The sequence below is a fragment of the Panthera tigris genome, chromosome B1, assembly GCF_018350195.1.
Source record: "Panthera tigris isolate Pti1 chromosome B1, P.tigris_Pti1_mat1.1, whole genome shotgun sequence".
In the NCBI taxonomy this organism is placed as follows: domain Eukaryota; kingdom Metazoa; phylum Chordata; class Mammalia; order Carnivora; family Felidae; genus Panthera; species Panthera tigris.
Window position 1 is genome coordinate 133,843,465 of NC_056663.1, and position 25,269 is coordinate 133,868,733.

The 25,269-nt window shown below is 37.9% G+C and overlaps 1 protein-coding gene across 19 annotated transcripts in view; it reads left to right on the top strand.

Annotated features, from left to right (window-relative positions):
- MAPK10 (mitogen-activated protein kinase 10) overlaps window positions 1-25,269 on the top strand; it is a 568,389-nt gene that overhangs the window by 521,190 nt on the left and 21,930 nt on the right. For 16 of the 19 annotated variants that reach the window (XR_006216882.1, XR_006216881.1, XR_006216889.1 and 13 more), the window contains 2 exons: window positions 11,711-11,849; window positions 20,388-20,457. Coding sequence is in view for 3 of the 19 variants with exons in the window: in XM_042984242.1 (XP_042840176.1) it covers window positions 11,711-11,849; window positions 20,388-20,409 (161 nt within the window). In the remaining 16 variants the exon portion in view is untranslated. Of the gene's footprint in view, window positions 1-11,705; window positions 11,850-20,387; window positions 20,878-25,269 lie in introns of those variants that run through there. The other 3 variants (XR_006216876.1, XM_042984241.1, XM_042984243.1) reach the window with 3 other exon arrangements.

Here is a 25,269-nt window from a genome sequence, read left to right on the forward strand (position 1 = left end):
GCTCCAGGCTCCAAGCTGTCAGCACAAAGCCCAGTGTAAGGCTTGAGCTCATGAACCCTGAGATCATGACCTGAGCTGAAGTCAGATGCTTAACAGATTGAGCCACCCAGGCTCCCCTAGATTCAATTTGTTTTAAAATCAAACACATCACTCTATTTAGATTCACCCACTCCAGTAGTAAATTTTTCTCTGAATTTCCCCATTTCTATTATGGCAGATCTATTTTCTCAGCCTCCCACTCTGAAATCCCTGATTGACTTTTTATTCCACACTTGCATTATCACTGACCGTCACTTTCTACATCTTAAAAATTCTGCTTGCTGGATGTCTTACATCTAATTACTACCAACCCTTTCCATTAATACCACGATGATTGAAGTTGTCCTGAAGTAATCTTCCTGACTTTAGTCTCTACCTAAATTGATCTTTCAAGACTATAGGTTTGGGGGTTCCATGGATGAGTGCTCTCCAATGGCTTTGCGTCATCTACATTTTGAGTCTAGTAACCTTTTCCTGATATTGATGGCCCTCTATAATATACGCCAGGTTTTTCCACCTTTCACACTCTACCTATTGTAGACTCCTATGTTCACTATTTTACTTGACTGGATCCTTGCCTTTTGGAATGCTGCCCATTCTAAAGTGTTGCCTTATCAAATACTACCTTCTCCCGAAATAGTGTTTATATGTGTCCTAAAAGACTTCATATTTTATCAAAGAGTAAGATCTTTCCTTCTTATGGGTCCTAGTAGTCCCTATAATTTATTTTATTTTTTTAAGCTTTTATTTATTGATTGATTTTGAGAGAAAAAATGTGTGCATGGGGCAGGGGCAGAGAGAGAAGAAGAGAAAATCCCAAGTAGGCTCCACGCTGTCAGCAGAGTCTGATCTCATGAACCACGAGATCATGACCTGATCTGAAATCAAGAGTTAGACACTTAACCAGCTGAACCACCTAGGCGCCCCAGTCCCTGTATTTTAAATATTGTTTTATAACTTATTGGTTGTAAATTCATTTGAGATGAAAGACTGTATGTATCTATCCTTGTGTACCGTGCAGTGCCTAAGTGTTGTGCCTTGCATGCAATAGTAGCTTGATAAACATTCATTAATTTGAAAATTGTTGCTGAGGTTCTCCCTTATCATGTTTCTTGCCAAAGGTGGAATTCAAGATAGGATCATAGCTTTGATACAGTATGCAAGTTAGTATGACTTATGCCAGGAAATATTTGTTCAACCTATTAATTGCCATAAAGATACATGGACCAAGTATCAAGTATATGAATTGGTGATATTGGTTTGGAGTTTGCCCATGCTTCAGATAAGGGTTTTCTTTCAGGTGGTTATTTGGTTATTTATTCATTCTGGGAAATGTATATTTCTAAATTTTTTGTGGGCCTGTTTAGTGTGTTAATGATTAACATGCCACTTATAATATGCCACTTAGGCTCTGCCTACATGTGAGAAGGTGAGCCATTTTTTTTTAAATCATTCTATCTATAACAATCGTGAATTATCTACCTTGTACACATGCCTTATTTGATAGTTGACTGGCTTAACCAGTTTATAGTTAAAATGACGTGGATTCAATCTTCCACTACATGATTCTGAAGGACAATATTCATGGCTTAATTTTGAGAAGTCATATGTATACTATATATTACATGGCATAATTACATAGGATATGTTTGTATGCATCATGTTGAATAGGACAGCCTCGTGCTGCGGCTGACTACTAGCTCATGAGAGCTACTTGTGTACATCTCTCCCAATTGTGAGTTTATTGACCTTGTGTTAGTCACTTGGAATCTACCATGCAGGATTTAAGATGTGGAGATTGGCCCACTCTACAAATCCAGGACATTTTTCCCCCCTTGGAGAACCAATTGTTAAATTTTTATGGGCAAACCACTGCATGTGTGTGTTGTGTGCACGTGATATGCATTTATGCAGTAGACTGCTGAAAGAAAAAGCAATTACTAAGAAAACTTGAAAAGTCAGCTTTTTTGCTTTCTTCATTGTATTCACCATTTCTCATTAATGTTTGCATATCATATTTATTTTGTAAATAGCCAGGATGAAGTAACAGTACAACTCCCATAATATTAAGTCATGGCCACACCAGGAACCTGGAAGCAAGAGAATAAGTTAATGCAGTTTTTTAGTGAAACTAAGAAAACCTGAGTGAAAATTGTTCTCCTGCCCAAATGCATGTTTTAGTGATACTTTAAAAATGTAAATAGGAAGTTAAATGTGCGTTTGCAGAATAATATACAGGTTTGAAATTTATCGATGGAATTGTTGTATATCAATAAGAAATAAATCTAAACTTCAGATACATTTCTAAATAAATAATTGTACTCCCTTCTGCTATCTGATTTCACTTGCACAGTGATTTATTTTCAAGAATAGCATGGCTGCTTACTTTCTGAATTGATTTATAAAGACTGCTAAGGGAATAGCAGTTCATGAATAGAAATTAATTTTCTTCTAGAGCATTTTTTATAAAATGTTAGAGTTGGAACAAATATAGGAGGCTGTCCATTCCAAAAGTTCTTTGTTTACCATTCCCATTCCACCCAAGAAGTAAGCCTCCTATAAGTAACAGTGACTCACCAAAATAAACATATTTAGCATTAAGATGGGTAGAAATTTTTCAGAATCTCTAAATGGTAGATAAAACTCCCCAGGTGATTTAAATATACAACTCTCCCCCACTTACCCCCACCCACTCACCATATTCCACATACTATGGCAATGTGTCATTCCAAATTATAGTCACTGATCTAGTCCAATTGTTATTTTTTATTTAAAAACCTCATGGTTCCTGGGTGGTTCAGTTAGTTAAGCATCTGAGTCTTTGTTTCGGCTCAGGTCATGATCTCACAGTTTTGTGGGTTCGAGCCCCACATTGGGCTTTATGCTAGCAGTGTGGAGCCTGCTTGAGAGTCTCCCTCTCTCTCTCTCTCTCTCTCTCTCTCTCTGCCCTTCCCCCACTTACCGTCTCTCTCAAAATAAATAAATAAAGTTAAAAAAATTTAGAAACCTCAGCCCTTAATAAGATGAGGCTCAAGATCATACTTAAAGAGAAGGCTGTATCTCAGTGATTTTTTTATTCCAGTACTTCTAGTTCTCTGTGTCTACTTCTTTGTGCATGGAAAATAATTTCCTTAAAAAAAGCAGAGCAGTGATGCCTGGGTGGCTCAGTTGGTTAAGCATTGGACTTAGGCACAGGTCATGATCTCATGGTTTGTGGGTTTGAGCTCTACGTCAGGCTCTGTGCTGACAGCTCAGAGCCTGGAGCCTGCTTTGGATTCCGTCTCCCTCTCTCTCTGCCCCTCTCCTGTTTGCACTCTTTCTCTCTCAAAAATAAATATTTAAAAACATTAAAAGTAAATAAATAAACATAAAAAAATTTAAAAAGCAGAACATTTTCCCTGAAATAATAAATATCTTGTGACTACATAGCTTATAGTTTGAGAAATTTCCATTAGCATAACTTCTTTCCATAAAACTTTTTTTTTTTTTTTTTTTTTTTTTTGGTCAGGTAGCATTGAAAGAGTTGCTCTTCCTCATTTGCAGCCCTACTACTATTTTGTTACTTTTAATAGCATTTTTATTGACAAAAATTTGCAATGCTTTATTCATAGAAAACTTTTTTAAAAAATTGGATTTCTCTGAAAAAAATATAGAAGGTAGGGATGTTTCACATTGCTAGGACATCCTGGGCAGGTGAATGTTATAATCAAATTCAAGTCAGTTCAGTTCCATGTAAGAGATTTTCACAAACTGTTTGGCAGTAATTAACAATTTGAAGCCAAGGTCCATTTCTTGACTCTTCCATTTGTGTTTGGTTTTATGGTTACAAAATTTATTTATTACCTACACAAAAAGAGACCTGAAAGGATAATTCAGTAAAGCCAGAGTAGCTGCAGTCAAGAGTGTATTTATTATAGTGCAATAGAAGTCATATAGAAGCAAAGATTTTTCATGTAATAGTGGGGGACTGGTTGATGTTTAACAACTATCTTTATTAAAATTAATTTTTATTTTTATATTTTTAAAAATTTTTTAACGTTTATTTATTTTTGAGAGACGCAAAGAGAGACAGAGTGCGAGTGGGGGAGGGGCAGAAAGAGATAGGGAGACACAGAATACGAAGCAGGCTCCAGCCTCCAAGCTGTCAGCACAGAGCCTGATGCAGGGCTGGAACTCACGAACTGTGAGATCATGAACTGAGCCAAAGTCGGATGCCTAACTGAGCCACTCAGGCGCCCCCTATCTGTTCTTTTAAAAGGACTGATTAGGGGCGCCTGGGTGGCGCAGTCGGTTAAGCGTCCGACTTCAGCCAGGTCACGATCTCGCGGTCCGTGAGTTCGAGCCCCGCGTCAGGCTCTGGGCTGATGGCTCGGAGCCTGGAGCCTGTTTCCGATTCTGTGTCTGCCTCTCTCTCTGCCCCTCCCCCGTTCATGCTCTGTCTCTCTCTGTCCCAAAAATAAATAAAAAACGTTGAAAAAAAAATAAAAAAAAAAATAAATAAAAAATAAAAAAAAAAAAAGAGAAAGAAAAAAAAAAAGGACTGATTAATAGCATTTACAAATTTCTGTGGTGTACTTATTCTCACTGTGACCAATTTCAAGCTACCTATGTGACATCAATGAAGGCAGAGTTGGAAAGAGATGCTAATGCTAATACTTGGCTCTCAGAAGCCACTAAAGGCCAGCTGTAGCACACTGCTAGACAGTACACACGACTGTTTCATCATAGCGCTATACAGAAAAGACCCAGTCTCATACAATAAACAGATGTAATGGGAATTTTGTAGAGGAAACATTAGAAGAGAGGACCTCTCTTAATGAATTTGTGCTATAAAAAATCTGGAACAGTAGTCTAGGAAACCATAGAAATACAGTTGATAAAGAGTTTGAACTTTGAGTGATCGAACGCTAACTATATAATTTGCATTCAGCATTGATAAAATAAAGGGCAGGCCATTCCAATATATAGAAGATAGCCAGCTGATGAACAAAGTGAGAAGAAAGACTACAACAAAATTATTTCCCTTAGTCAAAAATAGTTTAGCAGTTTCACCAGTTTCATAGAAAGGCGAAATTTGCTTTCTCTCACAAAACCTATCTAGAAGAATAGACACAAAAGATACTCGGTGCTTTGTTAAACTGAGTACTTACTCTGTGCTGAACACTAGAGATTGAGGAAGATAGGAGAAATGAAGAAGTATGATGAAGAAGTAAAAAGAAGCAAGGGAAACAAACATGAGGTAATCATGTAGCAAAACTATGATAGTGAGATGGCTCACATGGCATAAGACCTAGAATGTTCCACAAGTGTGTTGACAATATTCTGATTATTAAAACAGATATAGTAGGAGTGCTGTGTATTTTAGAAGCATAATCTGCAGTGTAATTCCTTTTATATAAAAAGTTTAGTAAACACTCCTTTCAGTTCTGCTAACTTCAGTTTGTGTGTTTCTGTGGGAATTTCCTCAATGTTCTTTGTAATCTCTCTAGCTGACACATTGTTGTTGGTTTCTGTTTATTTGTAAACATCGAATTGTGTTCTTAAAAGGGAACCTCGGGGCACCTGGGTGGCTCAGTCAGTAAGCGTCCAACTTTGGCTCAGGTCATGATCTCGCGGTTCGTGAGTTCGAGCCCCGCATCGGGCTCTGTGCTGACAGCTCGGAGCCTGGAGCCTGCTTGGGATTCTGTGTCTCCCTCTCGCTCTCTTCCCCTCCCCCACTCACACTCTGTCTCTCTCTCAAAAATAAACATTAAAAAAAAAAGGGAGCCTCATCTCAGGTAAGTCCTATCTCACCCTTGTTTGATCAGTACTCAACTTTAACTGTGACAATCAAAACATGTCCATATAACCAGCCCCAGCCAGGAGAGGAGAAAACCCTATCTCAAGAGAAGACCAGGACTATTATGTAGAGATACTTTTAAATACTTTTTGATTTGTATTATGCCAAAACTTTATTTAAAAATTTTCAAACTAGTTATTTTGTCATAACTTAAATAAAGCACAATAACAAAAATCTTCCTCATTAACTTGGGTATTTCGGTTAATTATAACACTCAAGAGATGTATATGTCGTCATTTGAACCATTTGTTCTCCAATCCATTGACATCAAGACTTCTTCACTCAATCATTTGTGTTTCTATATACTAACAATGAACAGAAAACAATCCCATTTACAATAACATCAAAAACAATAAAATACAAATTTAACAAAAGAAGTGCAAATTTTTTACTCTGAAAACTGCAGAACATTGTTGAAAGAAATTAAATACCTAAATAATGGAAAGACATTCCATTCATTCACTGATTAGAAGATTTAATATTGTTAAGATGACAATACTCTCCAAATTGATCTACAGATTAAATATACTCATCACAGTCACAGCTATCTTTTTCTTTGCTGAAATAGGCTGTTCTTAAAATTCACATGGAAATACAGGGGATACAGAATAGCCAAAACAATCCTGAAAAAAAAAAAAGTTGGAGGATTCACACTTCTTGATTTCAGAATTTATCACACACTGCAGTGTTCATGACAATGGGGTATTTGCTTGAGGTATACATATAGATCAATTAAATAAAATTGAGAATCCAGAAATAAACCCTTACATTTATGGTCAATTGATTTGTAGCAAGGATTTTAAGACAACTCCATGGACAAAGAACTACCTTTTCAATAAATGGTGATAGGACTACTAGATATCCATATGCAAGAGATTGAAGGTGGACTCTTACCTCATATAGAATATAAGAATAAATTCAAAATAGATCACAGACTTAAGTGTAAAAACTAAAATTATAAAGCTCTTATAAGAAAACATAGGAGTAAATCTTTGTGATATTGGGTTAGGAAATGGTTTCTTAGGTATGACCCTAAAAGCACAGTTGCAAAAGGAAAAATAGGTAAATTCAACTTCATCAAAATTAAAAACACGTGTGCTTCAAAAGATACCATCAAGAAAATTAAAAGATAATCCATAGAAAAGGAGGAAAACATTTGCAAATCTTATATAGTAAAAGACTTTGTACCCTGAATACATAAAGAACTCTTATAACTCATTAAAAAAAAAAAGAAAATAACAGTTAAAAAATGGCCAGAGGATCTGAATAGACACTTCTCCAAAGAAGATATGCAAATGGCCAACAAGCACATGTAAAGATACCCAACATCATTAGCCATTAAGCAAATACAAATCAAACCACAATGCAATGAAATACCATTTAACATACACCAGATGGCTATAATAAAAAAGATAATGAGGAGTACTGGAGAGGATAAGGAGAAATTGGGACCCTCATACACCTCTGGTAGGAATGTAAACTGGTATAGCCAATTTAAAAAAGTTTTTCAGTTCCTCAAATGTTAAACATGGAGTTATTCTATGACCCATCAACTCCACTCTTCAAGTTTAGAAATAAAAACTTGCACGTGAATGTTCATACAACATTATTCATAATAGCCCAAAATGGAAACAACCTAAATGTCTATCAAATGCCCTTCAAATAATCAATAGGTAAACAGAAGTGACATATCCATACAATGGAATATATTTCAGCATTAAAAAGGAATGAAGTTTTGCTATATGCTACAGCATTAAGAACCTTGAAAACACTGTGCTATGTGAAAGGAGCCAGTCACAAAAGTTCACATATTGTATGATTCCATTTATAAGATGTGTCCAGAATAGGCAGTTTTCTAGACAGAAGGTGGGTTGGTCATTGCTTATGGCTGGTGGGTAAGAAACAGAGTGCGGATTTCCTGTTGGGGTGATGAAAACATCACAGAATTGATTGTGGTGACAGTTGCACAAATTTGTGAATATCCTAAAAATGATTGAACTGTACAAATTAAATTTGTGAATTACATCTCAAAAAAGTTGTTACAAAAAGGTATATGAGCAATATTTCATATTTTAAGTTAAAAGTAAATCTAAATGATAGTATCATGATTTGAAAGTTATGTGTGTAGTATAGGAGATATGTCACGCAGGAGATGAATGGACACTATGAACAAAGTCATTCACTCTGTCAGCCCACAGTCGATTGAGACTTTATTGGAGGTGTGTGTCCAGTTTTAATCTCTACCCTTTAATATGGATGTGGAAAATTGAAGATTCTGAGAAGTCAGTCATAGTGATGTTAAATTATTACTGGCCAACATTTATGAAAACACATGAGGGTGTTGGTGTTGGCATAATTTAATCCAGACTGGAGTGGGGAGGATAGAGCTGGGCATTTGAGTTATGTAAGGAAGTCAAAAGTTGTCTGCTAGTATATGAAATTTACTAGTATATGTCAGGAGAAGAAATGGAGTAGCTCTGTATCATACCTCTAAAGGATGCAATTAAGTAAAATTGGAATAAATTGAAGCCAGGGAACTTTACATTACACATTGTTCTGATAATGAGAGTTAATTATTTATAGGTAGATATTAACAAGAGCCTTAAAATTCTCGAGACGTTCAAGATTAAGAGGTATTCATACTTCTAAGAGTTTAAAGAACATGGAAAATGCATAAGCTTTTTGTATATAAAAATATCTGGATACAAAAGAATATATATTAAATAATCACGATTAGAGAAACTTCATAGCAAAAACACTAGAAAGAAATATACCCAAAGTTTAACAGTTATTATTTGAGGATCAGTGCCTATTGTTATGTTCTTTGTTTTCTATGTTGTTTCACAACCCCCATAATTTGTATAAATATGTTTATAATCAACAAATGAAAAATTTAAATACTTATAAGATACATATAATCTTTCTTAGTTTATGTGTATGTGTCCTCTCCACATAATGTCACATCTTTTTAAAAAAATTTTTTTAATGTTTATTTATTTTTGAGAGAGAGAGCATGAGTGGGGGAGAGGCAGAAAGAGAGGGAGACAGAGAATCCAAAGCAGGCTCCAAGCTCTGAGCTGTCAGCACAGAGCCCGAAGTGAGGCTCGAACTCACAAACCGTGAGATCGGGACCTGAGCCAAAGTCAGACACTTAACCGATTGGGTCACCCAGGCATCCCAGAAAATGTCACATCTTAATCACATTTTTTTCATAGAGAAGAAATGTTTACCCCAAGAGCAAAGACATTGTGTTAGCCTCACCACTTCACAGACTTAAAAAATTTATTTTTTAATTTTGAGTATAGTTGACACACAATGTTATAGTAGTTTCAGGTGTACAATATAGTGATTCAACTTCTCTATACTTCATGCTCTTCTCGCTACAGTGTTGTTACCCATCTGTCACCTTACAATGTTATTACAATACTACTGAGTCTGTTCCCAATGCTGTGCCTTTTATTCCCGTGACTTACTCATTCCACAACTAGAAGGCTGTATCTCCTACTCCCCTTCACCCATTTGCTGATCCTTCTACTGCTCTCCCTTCTGGCAACCTTCGGTTTGTTCTCTGTGTTTATAGGTCTTATTTGGCTTTTTGTTTCTTTGTGCACTTGTTTTGCTTTTTACATCCCACATAATGTGAAATCATATGGTATTTGTCTTTCTCAATTTGACTTATTTCACTTAACATAATACCCTCTAAGTCCATCCATGTTGTCACAAATGGCACAATCTCATCCTTTTTAATGGCTGTGTAATTCCATTGTATGTATACATACATATATATATATATATATATACACATATATACCACATCTTTCTTATCCATTTGTTTATTGATGGACACTTAGGTTGCTTCCATATCTTGGGTATTGTAAATAATACTGCAATAAACATAGAGGTGCATGTGTCTTTTCAAATTAGTGTTGTTTTCTTTAGGTAAATATCCAGTAGTGGCATTACTGGATTATATGTTATTTCTATTTTTTTATTTTTTTGAGGAATATCCATACTTTTTTCTAAAGCCACTGTACCAGTTCATATTCCCATCAATAGTGCGTGAGGGTTAGTTTTTCTCTGCATTCTCATCAACACTTGTTATTTCTTGTCTTTTTTATCCTAGTCGTTCTCACAAAGTGTGAGGTGATATGTCTTTGCAGTTTTGATTTGTATTTCCCTAATGATTACTGATGTTGAGCATCTTTTCATATGTTTGTTGGTCATCTGTATGTTTTCTTTGGAAAAATGTCTATTCAGGTTCTCTGCCCATTTTTTAATCAGATGTTTTTTTCTTTTTTTTTTTTTTTTGGTGTTGAGTCATATATGTTCTTCATTGATTTTTTTCCTGATCTATTAGATCTTTGTGATAACACTATTTTAACTTATTTTGGATTTGTTATTTTTCACCAAATGTACCTTGCTCAGATAAATTTGCTCTGATAACATTTTTAATGAGAATTCTTCATCTTTAATTTTATTAGATGATTTAAACTATAGATATTTTTAATAACAAACAATTTCACAAAGCATGCGTTTTTACCACCTATATTGCTTAAGTATAAAGAATACATGGGGCTCCTGGGTGGCTCAGTCAGTTGAGCGTCTGACTTTTGATTTAGGCTCAGATCATGATCCCAGGGTTGAGGGATCAAGCCCTGCATCTATTGCTTAGCATGGAGCCTGCTTGGTATTCTCCCTCTCTCTCCCTCTCTCTCTCTCTCTCTCCCTTTTTTTCTTTCTCCATTTGTCCCCCTCTCCCCTGCTCATGTGCTCTCTTTCTCTCACACACACACAAAAAGAATATATAAAGAAAAAAGAGTAAACTGTTTCCAATGGTTTCATTATATTTTGCAGTGCCTCTTGCTCATGTTTCCTTTGTAGTTCTCAAAGATATAGCTCAGCAAGTATTTACTGAGTGATTATCATGAGCACGCTTCTTCTCAGAGTTTCAAAATTTTTATATCACCACTGAGCAGATAAATAAAATACGTTTTTCAAATTAACTTAATAATTCAGAGTTCTTGTTTTGTAGTTTGCCAGGTAAGCAAACCTGCTGGAACATAAACACAAAATCAAAAAGCGTGCTTTTGCTGCTGCTGCTTCTTCTGTTGTTATTATTATTAGTAGTATGTATATGGTGGTGTTTTGATGATGATGATGATGATGTCTATGGTAACTTTCACTGAAAGTCCCACTTAGCTTTTCTGGATGGATTTTAAATTTGAGATCACTTTAATGACTATGACAAATTTACTTAATATTCCTTTATTTTTCAAGAGCTGTAGTCTTCCAAGTAATTCTGAGTTTTGGGTTTCACCTCAGCCCATATTTTTGGGATTGGACTCTTACATGTGTTTTTTTTTAAAGCCCTACATTAAAAAGATCCAGGTTGAGATCATTCTATTAAAAGGTTTTCCTCATCTGCCTTTGCCATAGGACAGTGGTCTTTAACCTTTGACAGCACAGCATCATGGGAGCTTTAAAAATGCAAATGCACTGGCTTCACGCAGGCCAATTATATTACAATATTGGACGTGGGAGGGGTGACTGGGGTTTTCAGTGGGGTATTTTTGTTTGTTTGTTTTTGTTTTCTGTTAAGAGCATTACAGGTGGGTTCCAAGGTCGAGTGAATAACTTGTGACCAGGGACTTACGTTGTTACATTTTGATTTTCACCATCAAATACAGAGCCCTGGATTAGTTGTGCTATGAAGGCTTGTCAAATGAACGATGGACTAAACATCACCTCTTGTATTTGCCCCTGCCTGCATCCTGAGTGACAATGAGTCTAGTTCCAGATTTAGTCATGTTGGTCTTCATTTTCTTAGCACAGGTGCAGCAGTGAACAGCAGTGAGAGTCTCCCTCCATCTTCGTCTGTCAATGACATCTCCTCCATGTCCACCGACCAGACCCTGGCATCTGACACTGACAGCAGCCTGGAAGCCTCAGCAGGACCCCTGGGTTGTTGCAGGTGACTAGCCGCCTGCCTGCGAAACCCAGCGTTCTTCAGGAGATGATGCGATGGAACACACACACACGCAGACACTCACGCGCACACACAAACACAGACACGCAACTATAAGAAAATGGCAAGGGAGAGAATCCAAGCCTAAAATTGAAACAAATCTTTCAGCCTGCTTCTTCTCCAGAGTTCTGTATTGCAGCTAAGCTAAATGTATATTTAACTTCTAGTTGCTCTTGCTTTGGTCTTCCTCCAATGATGCTTACTACAGAAATCAACTCAAATACAATTAGAAAAGCCTTTTCCATAAAGTGTAATTTTAATGGCTGCAAAACCAGCAACCTGTAACTGCCCTTTCAAATGGCATGACAAGGTGTGCAGTGGCCCCATCCAGCATGTGTGTGTCTCTATCTTGCATCTACCTGCTCCTTTTGGCCTAGTCAGATGGATGTAGATACAGATCCGCATGTGTCTGTATTCATACAGCACTACTTAGAGACGCTACTGTCAGTGTCCTCAGGGCTCTACCAAGACATCATGCACTGGGGTACCACATGGTCCATTTCATGTGATCTATTACTCTGACATAAACCCATCTGTAATATATTGCCAGTATATAAGCTATTTAGTTTGTTAATTGATTAAGCTGTATGTCTTATAAGAAAACATGTAAAGGGGGAAAATATGGGGGGAGTGAGCTCTCTCGGACCCTTGAAGATGTAGCTTCCAAATTTGAACTGATTAAATGGCACCTGTATACCAATTTGTAGAAAGAACATATGTGATGCTTATGTACAGTGTGGGGGCGGGAGGGGGTAACAGTTTCCAGGTACTAAATGGTTTGGCTTTTAGAAGGAAGGTGGGGTAAAAAGTTAAGGGTCTTTTCTCTGACACTGAGCCTGTAGGAGAGACTAGAGTGTAGCATTTCAGTGTGGAGGAACACCGCAAAGAGATTACCCAGATAATATTCTGGAGACACCGACATCCACAGTTTACAGAGTAGACCTCATTGTCATTTACAAATTATGTGTCACATCTGGACAGAGAGTGGCAGAGAGTGGTGGTGAGTCAGGGTTATTGTGTCCATATCTGATGGTAAGAACCCCTCCCTGGAACGAAGTGGAATTGCCTCTGGATGATGTACTTAACAGAAAATGAACCTACGTAGACTATTTTCAGATTGTGGGTTGTGTTTTCCATGAGTGTGCTACTTTCCAGGTTTATACCCTGCCATGGTTTTATTTTGAGAAAAAATGTTACTTTCCTCTTCTGGAATAAAAAGAAATGTTAGTTACTTAAACTTAAAAACAAACCCAAAACACGGGGTGATCCTCAGGTCAGCATTTGAAAACATTTCCACAGACGTTACTATTCCTCAGGGGTTTCCCTGACTCCTTAATATGGCTGATGTTCCATGTTTATTTATTTTCATAAATTTGAACAATTCAAGAAGGGCTGATAATCTGAGTTTTGTACTGCAGTTGATGTGACAGCAATAACTCTTCCCATAAGTTACTGCTGCTAAATAGCTTTAGCAATATGAGTTTGTCTTAAAAGCCATGAAGCGTATGTGTCAATGTTTAGCAAAATCACCTGAATTTAGCTCAAATCAAATGAAAGTGCTTTCCCGAGCACTTAAGAAGGCACTGTGAAACATCTTGGTTATATACAAGGCGATACCAGGGTGACTTCTTAGCAATAATAGGGACCAGGTGGAGGCTTCCCTTCTTACTCACTTTGGTGAAGTACCCATCACAGTTATTTGCACTCTGACCGTTTTGGTGCTCACCAATGTGGTGGTATTTCACCTGAAGAAGAAGTGAAACACATGAAATGGACGGTTGATGAGTGGGATATGACTGGCAAATGGAATCCCTTCAAAAATAGAGCAAACAAGAATGCTAGTGCTCTGAAAATTGCCTTAAATACAACAATGGGGAAGCTTTGTCTCTTTCAAGCAATAGAGCCAACCCCCACCATCACCATGTGAGCAATGCTGCCATTAATGGGATTGCTTCACAATAGGATTCATGACAACAGGTCATTTGTTTAAAATGGGGAGAAAAAAACCCAGCCTGTGCAGCTTGTCCCCTGGAATAAAAGTGGCCCAGCTTCTTTCTCTTGCTGCCATTCTTTTTGATTAAAATTGCAGACAACTTGATTTTACAAATACCTCCGCATTCACATGGGTTCTCTCACTTTTCCTTCTGTCACTTCCCACTCCCCACTTTAAAAAAAAAACACAAACAACTTCTCTGTATCCTTTCTTCTTTACTTACCCCCTTTTTCTGGATTTTTCTTTTGTTGCACCTGTGTCCTCTCTCTCTGTGCTTGACTTTCTAGCACATGTGATTAAGTGCAGGGAACAGGCAACTGTCGCAAGCATAATCTCAGCCACAAAATGGCATCAAAAGACAGAAGGAAATCTCCAGCCAGCATCTTAGAAGTGCATGACAGTTGGACGATCTCTTGGGTGTGCAGAAGTGATTTTTTTTTTACTCAGATTAAACCAAACCAGAATCAGGCTAATACTCCCTTGGTATTGCTTGCCTTCCCTAAACTCCGCTAGTTTGATCTCTCCTGTTATATGGCTCTTGGGAGCTGATCACCTTTACCAGGTATCCCTTATGGACAAGAAAAAATGGAACAAATCCCTCTGATTGAAATATCTGTACAAACACAGCTAAGAGTTTGGCTTCTTGAGTGCTTATAAGATTAGTTTTACTAGGTTATCAAAACAAGATAGGTCATAGGAGAATAAAGAGAATTTTCATTTCAAAAGCTCAACATTCACCATCTTGGGTCTACTTTATTATAATACCTTCAGGAGGTGATTCTGTTACTATCAAATTTTCAGAATGTATTATGTTCTGCATTGAGTATTTTCTTTAAAAGCAAAAACAAAAACAAAAACAAAAACAAAAACAAATGTTTCCTGTGTAGTCACCTGTTAATTCCAAAGGACTTTCTTGCTTTTCACACAAGGAAGTGTCAAGTCCGCTGGACTATATTCCTGGGAGAAGTGAAAGTCCTGTCTGTGGTTGGGGTTCATTTTGGATATGAGGTTGGCAGTCTGAGAGGCCTAACCTTCTGTCACTTCCTATAGGGCTGATGGTTTCGCAGTGACCCTTAATGAAATATTTTGTAGGATTTTGTTAGAGGGAGAGCTGGATACCCACGTGCAGGAGGAATTAAATTGTTGGGAGAGAGTGGCAAAACCATACCACTCTGATAGATTCATTTTTCAGTCAGTGTGTTCATTTTTAAAAAAGAGATGCATTGGCCTTACAACCAAATTTATTCTTGTGAAATAAGAACTGCTAATAATCTTGCATCTTCAAGAATCTGATGACGGAGCTTTGTAGGAATGTATACTAGGGGTGGACCAGGACCAGGCCAATTCCCTCCAATTGGAGTCAGCTATTTAATTGAGGGCCGAGGAGGTAATAGCTTTTTGGGTTTTTTCTTTTCAAACTGTTACCATTATCAGAAAATGATATATAAGGATACTGATAGCAGCTGACTGGTAAATCATAAAATAAGCCTTGACAAAGGGAATAAGTGGAATAGGTAAGAATACATCAATCCTTTAATGACCTGCTAAGGGAAAAATAAGCAAAACTGACTTTTAAATTTTAAATATTCATGCAAAATCTAAATTCTACAAAGTCTACTTCTTTTTAATTCTCTTAACATATGACAATCTAAATCTTAAAAGCATTATGCTCTGTAAAGAATGTTGTCAGATAGCTTTGCTGAAAAATTTATCTTCTAAAGCTCAGAGAAAGGAATAATATTGTCCCCATAATCTTTGATCCCAATCACTTTGGGTCTGAAGAGGGACCCCTCTCCCTGCCCACAACCTCCCCCAACATTTTACTTGTGAGTCCTACATTTTCTACAGGTAAAATTAAACCAAGCAGGAATACTCCTTTCTGTAAAAACAACAAGCAAGTTACAGTGTAAATAGTTATATTAGTTATTTTCCATGTGAAATATAAGATTTGTGACTTCTTTTGGCACTTAGACAGTTCTTTGTCTGAAATGGTTCATTTTGACCCATTTCCTTGGTCAGTCAGGCGGAAACGGAAGGCCTCTGTTTGTAAGTGGACTCCTGTATATCTAACTTTTGATTATGTGGGACCAATGGCCAGTATATTCTTAAAAAAACTCCCAACCCTTGTCTAGCATTAAACTGTTCACCTTGCCATGTCTATCTCGCAACAAGACCTAACTTGCACATGCCTGTTATTCTGCATGATTGGACTCAAGAGACTATTACCAATGATAAGAATTGTGCTGTGTCAGTGTTTATAAAATGGACTTAAAGCACACCCACATTCATATACACCTCACCCTTATAGCTCTAGGTCAACCCTGGAAGGCACAACCATGCATGTCCAGTTTCTTTGCAAGGTCTTAGTGTGAGAACTAAAAGTCAGCCTGATGGATCAAATGCAATCTCAGTGATGTTTAATAAGGATTTTAAATTATTTAAATCATATCTGTGTTCCTTCTCACTCTTTTTCATTTCTATTTATGCCCTTTATCTTCAAAATGTCGGTGGAACAAGAGGGTGAGTGGGGAGAACTTTGGCTTTCTTGGACTCTTTGTAGGTGGATGCTGAATCAACACATTGTGATTTCTGTTTCTTATGAACTATTAAAAACCAGAGCAAATCTGCTTCCCTTAACATAAAACCAAATCAAATCCAGACTTTGTCGGAGTTTGCCTGTTGAAAATCATTCTTGTGCTGCTCGTTGTCTTGGGTTTCATGTCCTGACAGGAGCTCTGAAGCATCTCACATGGTTTCATTGTGTGGTCTGATTGTGCCAGGGAATAAATAAGAAATGAGGAATGACCCACCTTCTCACTATGGGTAAAGAGCATGTAATGTGTATGTGACCACGTAGAAGGCTGTGTTTCATTTGAGACTGGTTTCTTCTAAAAATGACCTTTATTTCTGTCTGCAGATATTAGTTGTATATCTGAAATTCAGTAAGTTTCTTTTAAGGCATAACATTAATGAAGGGGGAAAATCATTTTCTGTGAGGATGAGATGAGTAGAACAGGATTAAATATCCTTAAGTTAATTTATCAGAATTCCTAATCAGTTTAATTATTACCCAAGAGAGAAGGTAAGCAGGTTTTTTGTCCATATGGTAGGCAACCCTAATATCTCAAACTCCTTGGTGAACTAAAAAAAATAATAATAAGAGTTTGTGGCTTGATACGAAAGTCACTGAATCTGTTAATTTAGCTGGAAGTGTTTGAAAATGTCAATGAATGGTCTTTCTATTTCTGTAAATAAAACATTTTATTTAACCAATTCACTATTAGAAAACCTGGAAGATAAACATATTTATTTTTTTGGGTTGGCACAATTTATCCTTTTATTTATAAGGAAAACACATGCCAAATGCCTTTTGCACCTCTGGCATAGCTTCTATTTCATATTTAAACCATAAATCTTTACCCTCTTAATACAAAAGTAAGTTTTAAAATGGTGAGGTACAGGTACCTGAAAATCCCTGCAATATTAAGGAGGGAAATTGCATTCCAGTAGATTGCTCATGGAGAGAAAGGGTCAGAAGAAGTTATTGGTGCATACTAGGTACCATAAAAGGTTACCAAATATTTGGGTAATTTGACCTGCTTTGCATCGAGAAGAAAGGACTCTTGAAAATCATCTGTTTTGAAGCTATTTATGTAATGACCTAGAAAGATGGTTCTGTTTGCTCAATAACTGCGCTGGGTTTTACACAAGGTAGTGGTTTTCAATATTAGTTCATCAGGATGGTGATTCATACCTGCAGCATGCCTTTCCCCCAAGGGTTTGAAAGGCATGCCTGGAAGACATTCGCAATTAGTGAAGCACAATGAAAATCCCACTATCTCAGTTCACATTATGTCGGGGACCACTGCACGGGACAAGTTATTTCTCTCAGCTCCAGACTGAATTCCATCTGCTCAACCTTTTACAGAAGTGTGTCCTGTGTTAGTTACTGAAATCAAGCTGTGGAAATGGACACTTGTCAAACACATAAAACGTGATGACATATACACAAACAAGATTCAAATGCCCGTTTGGGACTTCCCACCCTTTTTATGTCACATATTTCTTGCTTAAAAGTCATGCTTATTCTGGTGTAAAAGCCAACATAAAATAAGTCTGAAATGTAATTTCAAAGGATCAAATATCACTCCATGGAGTGGGTGACTTCACCTCCTTGTCACTGACCTTCCCTGGATTTTGTCTGAAATCTTTCTGTTTACCCAGCAGTCTAGACTGTTTTCAACTCAAAAGCAGGTGCAAAATGTCACTCATCTTAAAAATGTTCCATACTTTGCCTAGAAAAGTGTCTCACACATAATTGGTTCTTCTCCATTCACATTGGTGAAAATATTTCTATGAACGATTAAGCACAAAATCAATTTTTATGACCCAAATAATATTAAAATTTTTTTTAACGTTTATTCATTTTTGAGAGACAGAGAGAAAGAGGGAGACAGAGCATGAGCGGGGTAGCAAGCAGGCTCCAGGCTCTGAACTGTCAGCACAGAGCCTGACACGGGGCTTGAACTCATGAACTCAGAGATCATGACCTGAGCCGAAGTCAGGCGCTCAACCAACTGAGCCACCCAGGTGCCCCTGACCCAAATAACATTTTAGATGGACTAAGGGAACTAGAAATATTGAAGTATTTCTTTTATAAAAGTAAGGCTTTCAAAAGCTATTGCTTCTTCCTTAATATTAATACATTGCACACTTGGATTTGGTGCCAATTAAGCTCTAAGAAAACAGCTCTGAATATCTATTTTAATTTCGGAGCTAAAGTTTCGAGTAGTACCTTCATTCACTCCAAAAACACTTATGGCACATCTATGTGTCCTAGGTAGGAGACAAATACGGCATAGTCTTTATCCTCACAATTTCAGAGTAAATACATCTTTCAATGTAAAAATCAGTGATCAAAGCAAACTATTTTTATGTCATTTGTTTACTTTCTTTTAAAACAGCAATGTGTTGAAATTAGTGGTGTGACTTGAATGAGCCCATTTGTCTCATTCCCTTAAAGCAATGAAACAAGAAATCTGCTTCTTTCAATGTCATCATTGTGTCTAAATAAATCAGCAAAAGAGAATTTTGGATATTTTCCATGACATTACAGGAGATGAAACCATTTTTACAACACATTTTTGAAAAATACATAGAGATAAAAATACAAGTATACCTGTGCTAACTCAGTGAGCAAATATGTATATCTGCACTTTTGTTCCTTTAATTGAAAGGCAGACTGCTATCTTTTGGTGTTTTAAACAAATGTCAGTCTCTGGAAAAAGGGAGAAATGTGATGACACCCTGAGACCTTATCTATGACTTATGATGTTGGTATCTTGAAAAATATAAAAGTTTCAGAAGCTAAAAAACGAACAAACAAAACCAAAAAGCAGCATGATGTTTTTTTCTGCATCACATGAGGTTTATTTTGATACAGTTTCTTCTAAGGGCAAGTAATCTAGGAGGCTGAGCTTGAAGCTCATTTCTGGCCCCCAAATCTCCAAATCAGCAAATGACATCACAACAGATACTGGAGTCTCTCTGCAGCCATAGTATCAATGAAGCCAAATCTCTGAGATTTGCTCGGTCAGTGGATAATGACTGGAGCCCTAAAATGACTTATGAGAGAATTTAGTCACAATTTCCTATTAAAAATTCCAACTCAGAACATCCCTGAATATCTAAACCAGAAATTTAACATTGAGCTCTGAACGTTCACTCACTGATTTGTGTCACAGATATTGATTGAGCACTTCAGTCTCCCAAAGAATGTTCTTGGCACACAGTTGTGCTGCATTTGAGCAACCTTCCTGCCTTCATGTAGTCTACATGCTAATGGGGGGATAAGGTAGTAGAAAGCATTAAGAAACCAAAGAAGGTTAAAAGGATAAGGTATGATGGGGCACCTGGGTGGCTCAGTCAGTTGAGCATCTGACTCTTGATTTTGGCTCAAGTCATGATCTCACAGTCATGATCTCACAGTCATGATCTCACAGTTTGAGCCCCGTGTTGGGCTCTAGGCTGACAGTGCAGAGCCTGCTTGGGATTCTCTGTGTCCCTCTCTCTTTGCCCCTCCCCCACTCATGCTTGCTCACTCTCTTAAAAATAAATAAATATTTTTAAATAAAAGGATAATACATGGTAAAAGATGCTATTTAGATGAGATGGTCAAGGAAGCCCTCTTCAAAAAGGTGATATTTGAGCAGAGACCCAAAGAAGGTGGGAGTGTGAGGCATATTAGTATCTGACACAAAAACAAGTGCAAAGGCCTTGGAATAAGAGCTTGTTCATATGTATAAGGGATGACAAAAAGGCTTATGCATGAAGCAGAATGTACAAAAGAAGGTGTGATCATAAGTGAAACTGAAGAGGTAGGCAGGGGTCAGAGCATGGCAAGATCTTGGGGCTTAATTCTAAATATAGGAAATTGATGGATAGATTTGAGCAGGGAAATGATATAATCTAAATTTTCTTTTTTTTTAAAGGATCTCTCTGGCTGCTGAGTAGGGAGAGGAGTTTGAGAAGAAAGATAAGAATGGAAACAAAGAGACTTTTGTAGGTACAAAAAAGACATGATGGGCCTTGGACTAGAGAAGGGAGGGACAGAGAAGAGGTTGATTCAGGAAATAACTAAGGATATATCATGAAGGCAGAATTGACAAAATTTGCTGATAGGCTGATATGTGATATGAAAGAAATGGATTGGGATTTTTTAAAAAAGGCAGACTTTTTAAAAATCTAAATCATGAAGTAAATTATGATGTGGTTGATTGAAATGGTAGATAATGAGTTAGGAGCATATCTGGTAAGAAAATCATAACTTGGAAATGTCAGTTGGAGATATTTATTAGATATCCTAGTGAAGTAGCAGGAGTATCTACAAGGCTAAAGTAAGGGAAGAGGTTCAGCTGAAACATAAATCTGAGCATAATCAAGGGTGCCTGGGTGGCTCAGTTGGCTAAGTGTCCGGCTTCAGCTCAGGTCATGATCTCATGGTTCATGAGTTCAAACCCCATGTTGGGCTCTGTGCTGACAGCTCAGAGCCTGGACCCTGCTTCAGATTCTGTGTCTCCCTCTCTCTCTGCCCCTCCCCTGCTTACTCTCTCTCTCTCTCTCAAAACTAAACATTAATTTTTTTTTAAATCTGAGCATAATCAGCTTTTGCATATTATTTAAAGCCACAAAACTGTATAGACCACCAAGAAACTGAGTGTAGATAAGGAAGTCCAAGGATGAGGGCATCTCTTGCTCCAACATATAGAAGTCAATAAACAGTTGTGTATCCTAAGGAATATCCAGTGATGTAAAAACCAGGAAAGTGTTATCCTGGAAGTTAAATAAAGGTGTTTAAAAAATGAGGGAAGAACAAACTGGGGCAATGCTACTGAGTGCCTGAATAAGATGGGGGCCGAAGATTTACAAGTGGACTTGATTTTGTGAGGTCATTGCTGACCTTTACTAGAGCATGTTCTCAACAGTATTAAGAAAACCTGACTCCAGTGGGTTTAAGAGAACGTGGAAAGTAATTATAAATAGGTAGAGAAAATTCAATACTTTTTTCCCAGAAAGTGAAGCAGAAGAATTATGCAGAAATTAGACATAAATATGAGATGAGAGAATTTTTCAAAGAAGTTTTTATAGCATGGGTATATGTTGATGAGACTAATATATAAAGAGCAAATGAGAGAAAGAGTATTTATTTGAAGGAGTGATGTGCTTGAAAAGCCCAGAGGGATGCATATGAGAGGAGAAGTTGGCTTGGTTGGAGCAGGTGGCCCAGTCATTGTAGCAAGAGGTAAGGTGGTGTCTATAGGTTGCATGAAGATAGTTGAGTGGCTCAGTCAGTTAAGTATCTGACTTTTGATTTTGGCTCAGGTCATGATCTCAGCATGGTGAGACTGAGTTCTGCATTGGGCTCTGCACTGAGTGTGGAGCCTGCTTGGGATTCTCTCTCACCCCCTCTCTCGGTACCTCCTGTCCCCCTCTCTCTGTCCCTCCTTCCCACCCCCCCTCTCAAAATAAATAAATAAACATTAAAAACAAACAGGTTATCTGTAAGGTTATATAAGTAATGTTACTAGCTGAGAATGAGGAGGGGAAGAGCTTATGGCGGTTTGAGAAATATGAAACAGACCTTGAGAAGAGTGAAGTTAAGTTACTAGGCAGTGATGAGAGCCATGTGAACCGTATTTATTATACATATAAGGTGAGGCAAGTCAACATGGCGGTCTATTGCTCTTCAACCATAATTAGTTTCTCAGGTGCGGGTTAGGAATAAGCAAGAATTGGATTTGGCCAGAGTTGGGTTAGGTGTTTTTCGTTCCCAGATGAGTACATGGTAGAAAAGGACATGAAGGGATTTAAGAATGAGGAAAAGAGAATTATGATGAGGAACCACAGAACCACAGAAGATGAGCATGGAAAACTTCAGGGAGGGAAGAAGCAATGGTATGAGAAGATGACAGCCAGTGAAAACTTAGCGAAGTCAATGGCTGATCAACGATTTGGGAGTATTTAAGAGTTGGAGTGGTGGTGTTAAGGGAGTGATCTAGGAAGGGCATAGGTGATGATGAGACTGTGAGTGCTTAACATGGAAGTTTCAGTGATGGTGCAGTTACTGGTAATGGCACAGTAAAAGGGAAACTGTGGACGTGGATGGTGGACGTTTGGGGCAGAGAGAGATCAAGATTTTCAGAAGTGAAAAAGAGCTGAGTGGCCACATTGGTGGGTGGCATATAAGTAGTGGCTCCGGGGGAAAAAAAATAACTAGGAACAGTTCAATAGGTGCTAAAACATTTGGGCATGTGACATGTACTCCACAGAGGTTATTAGGGAGGTAGAAGGATATTAGGTGTGGAAGTAGCATCAGAGAGCAAAGTAAGACCTAGTTCTCCTTCAGGTTGATGACATGCAGGTTGTGGAAAGGGAAAACAGCCATCCTTGGCAGGGTTGCTAGAAGTGGTGTCTTCAGGAGGTAACCATGTTTCAGATAAGGAGATTTAGGGGAGGATGTTGGCAGTTGTAAGATTCTAGAATGTATAATGGAAAGGTTTGAGGAGTAGGGAGGGAATCAGAGTTTGAAGCAAATGAGGGGATATACTGAACAACATGAGGCTAAGCATAATATCGAAGGCAAATGACATGGGGTTTGGGCGATTTCGGCAATAGGTGGTCAAGGATGAGAGCAACTTGGCACAACCCTAGGGCTTGCTTCAGTGTGGCAGTAATCGCTTCTAATGAATCCCAAGGAGGCAGGGAATGAGTGTGTGGGGAGGAGAGGGATGGGATGGGCATGGTGCTTTTACAAAAACGGGTAGTACGCTGGGGGTCAATTTAACTCCTTATTCAAACAAATCCGTACTTTCCACTTAAGAAAGTAACTCTCCTGATATGGGCTGGTCTTACCTGGGCTTAACCCTACAGGGGCCAGAAAAGTAGCAGCTACACATAGTCCATAAATAAAGAGTGCCATTCAGGCCAGGACCTGAGCCACAAATGGCTCATTAAAAAACACACTTTTCTCCTGCTAAACTTTCTACTCAAAGATCTACAGTAGGTTCTGTAGATTTCAGCTGCTTGGGGAGCTGTTAGTTTTTTGTGTCACTTTGCAGCAAGGAGCCCTCAAGCTGGGCAGTCAACTCATTCCCCACTGGTGCGATTAAGAAGACCATAAAGAGAATAACGAAACAGGCCATTGGGAGCCACAATTCCAGCACTCTTTTTCTGTGGTTTGTGAGTTCAAACAAGGCAAAATGTGTCCAGGTCTGGCCGTTTCATTTGAATGAAAGAGTGGAAGCCACATGGGTCCTAAGTGTTTTGAGATCTCTTGGCGGTGTGTGGGTGAATTGTTATGCACAATGCCACTCTGATGGCGAACACTTGGTAGGTCATTTTAATATCACTGGAAAGGCTCCCTAAGGTCTTCACTGAAGGCACTTCTGCACATATTTTTCTGTGGACTGGGGAAGCCCCTGGCCAAACTGCTATCCTGTCTGATAACTTCCTGCTTACCCTTTAAGAATTACATCATAGTCATGGCTCTACAGCGCTTTCCCAGCCTCATTTTGTGACCTGATGTACATAAATACATCACCTTCTGTGGTAATTATTTATAAATAGGTGTCCCAGGCACCTAGTCTAATGCTGGTGTAGCATGTAGACACGTTCAATAAATATTCACTAATAGTGCTGCTGATGTGAGTCTAGACACGTTTACTGGTCATATTCTTATATTTCCATTATATTTTGCCCAGTACTTTTAATACTGAAGTTTTCTTCAGCGTCCACACAGAGTTGATGCAGGACAGTTCCAGGTAGTTCTTTAGACAGTAGATCTATTCTCAGATCATGGATGTAATTGTACTATCTCAAGTAGAAAGGATGACTTGGCTTGACTCTTCCTTGCACCAAATCTCTGGCAGTTTATCTGGGAAAAGGTAGAATTAGGGTCCCTGGGACATCATTATACCCTCTGCTGGCGAGCATGCTGGCCATATTCTTGAGTCCAGAACTCTATATTCTAGAAGTTGGAACACCCTTTCAATGAAGTAATCTGAGGGCTGACAGCTGCCATTTGTTGAGCATTTACAACATATACTGTGCGAGTCACTTCATTTTTCATTTCTCAAAAAAAACAAACCAAAAAATGAGGACGAGGCACTGGTATTATCCTACTTTACAGAAAAACAAATTGAGGCTAGTGAACATCGTGTAACTTTTCTTAAATTCTGATAGCTACGAAGTGGCAGAACTGAGATTTGAATCCAGGTCTCTGATTCCAAAAGCTCATGGGTATCATTTTCTGTGATGCGACTCCAAGCAGGATGCAGCTCCCCAATGTGAGAAACACCGGGGTCTGTGGCCAGCAGCACCATCTTTAAATTATCCTCAGTTTCCAAGGTGAGATAATTATATCAACAATTTAAAGTATCTTACCTGGAAATGACCTCATTTTGTAAAGGAAGGCACAGCTTTTTAGGAAACAAAAATAAATAGGAGTGACCTTATTAAGTTTCCCTTGAAGTTTTTAGTCATTTCATCGTAAAATTACACATAGAAGCTACATAAAAGTGTAGACTTCAGTTGGCCTACTATCACACACAATTCTATTTTAAATGTTCTCTGAAGGACACCCAGCCATATGGTTTGGCTACTGAAGCCAACATTGTAGACTCAACACTTGGAAGCAAATCCTTTCTCCTGAGCTCATAATTGAAGAATCATTATAGTTACCTAAACAGTTTTAAAGAAGTCTATACAGGATGTAGCAAATGAACTCTTTATACTACCTACTTATTTCCAATTCATTTTTATGTCAATTTGCATTTAATACTTTCTAGGCATTTAGCCGAATAGAAGAGATAATGG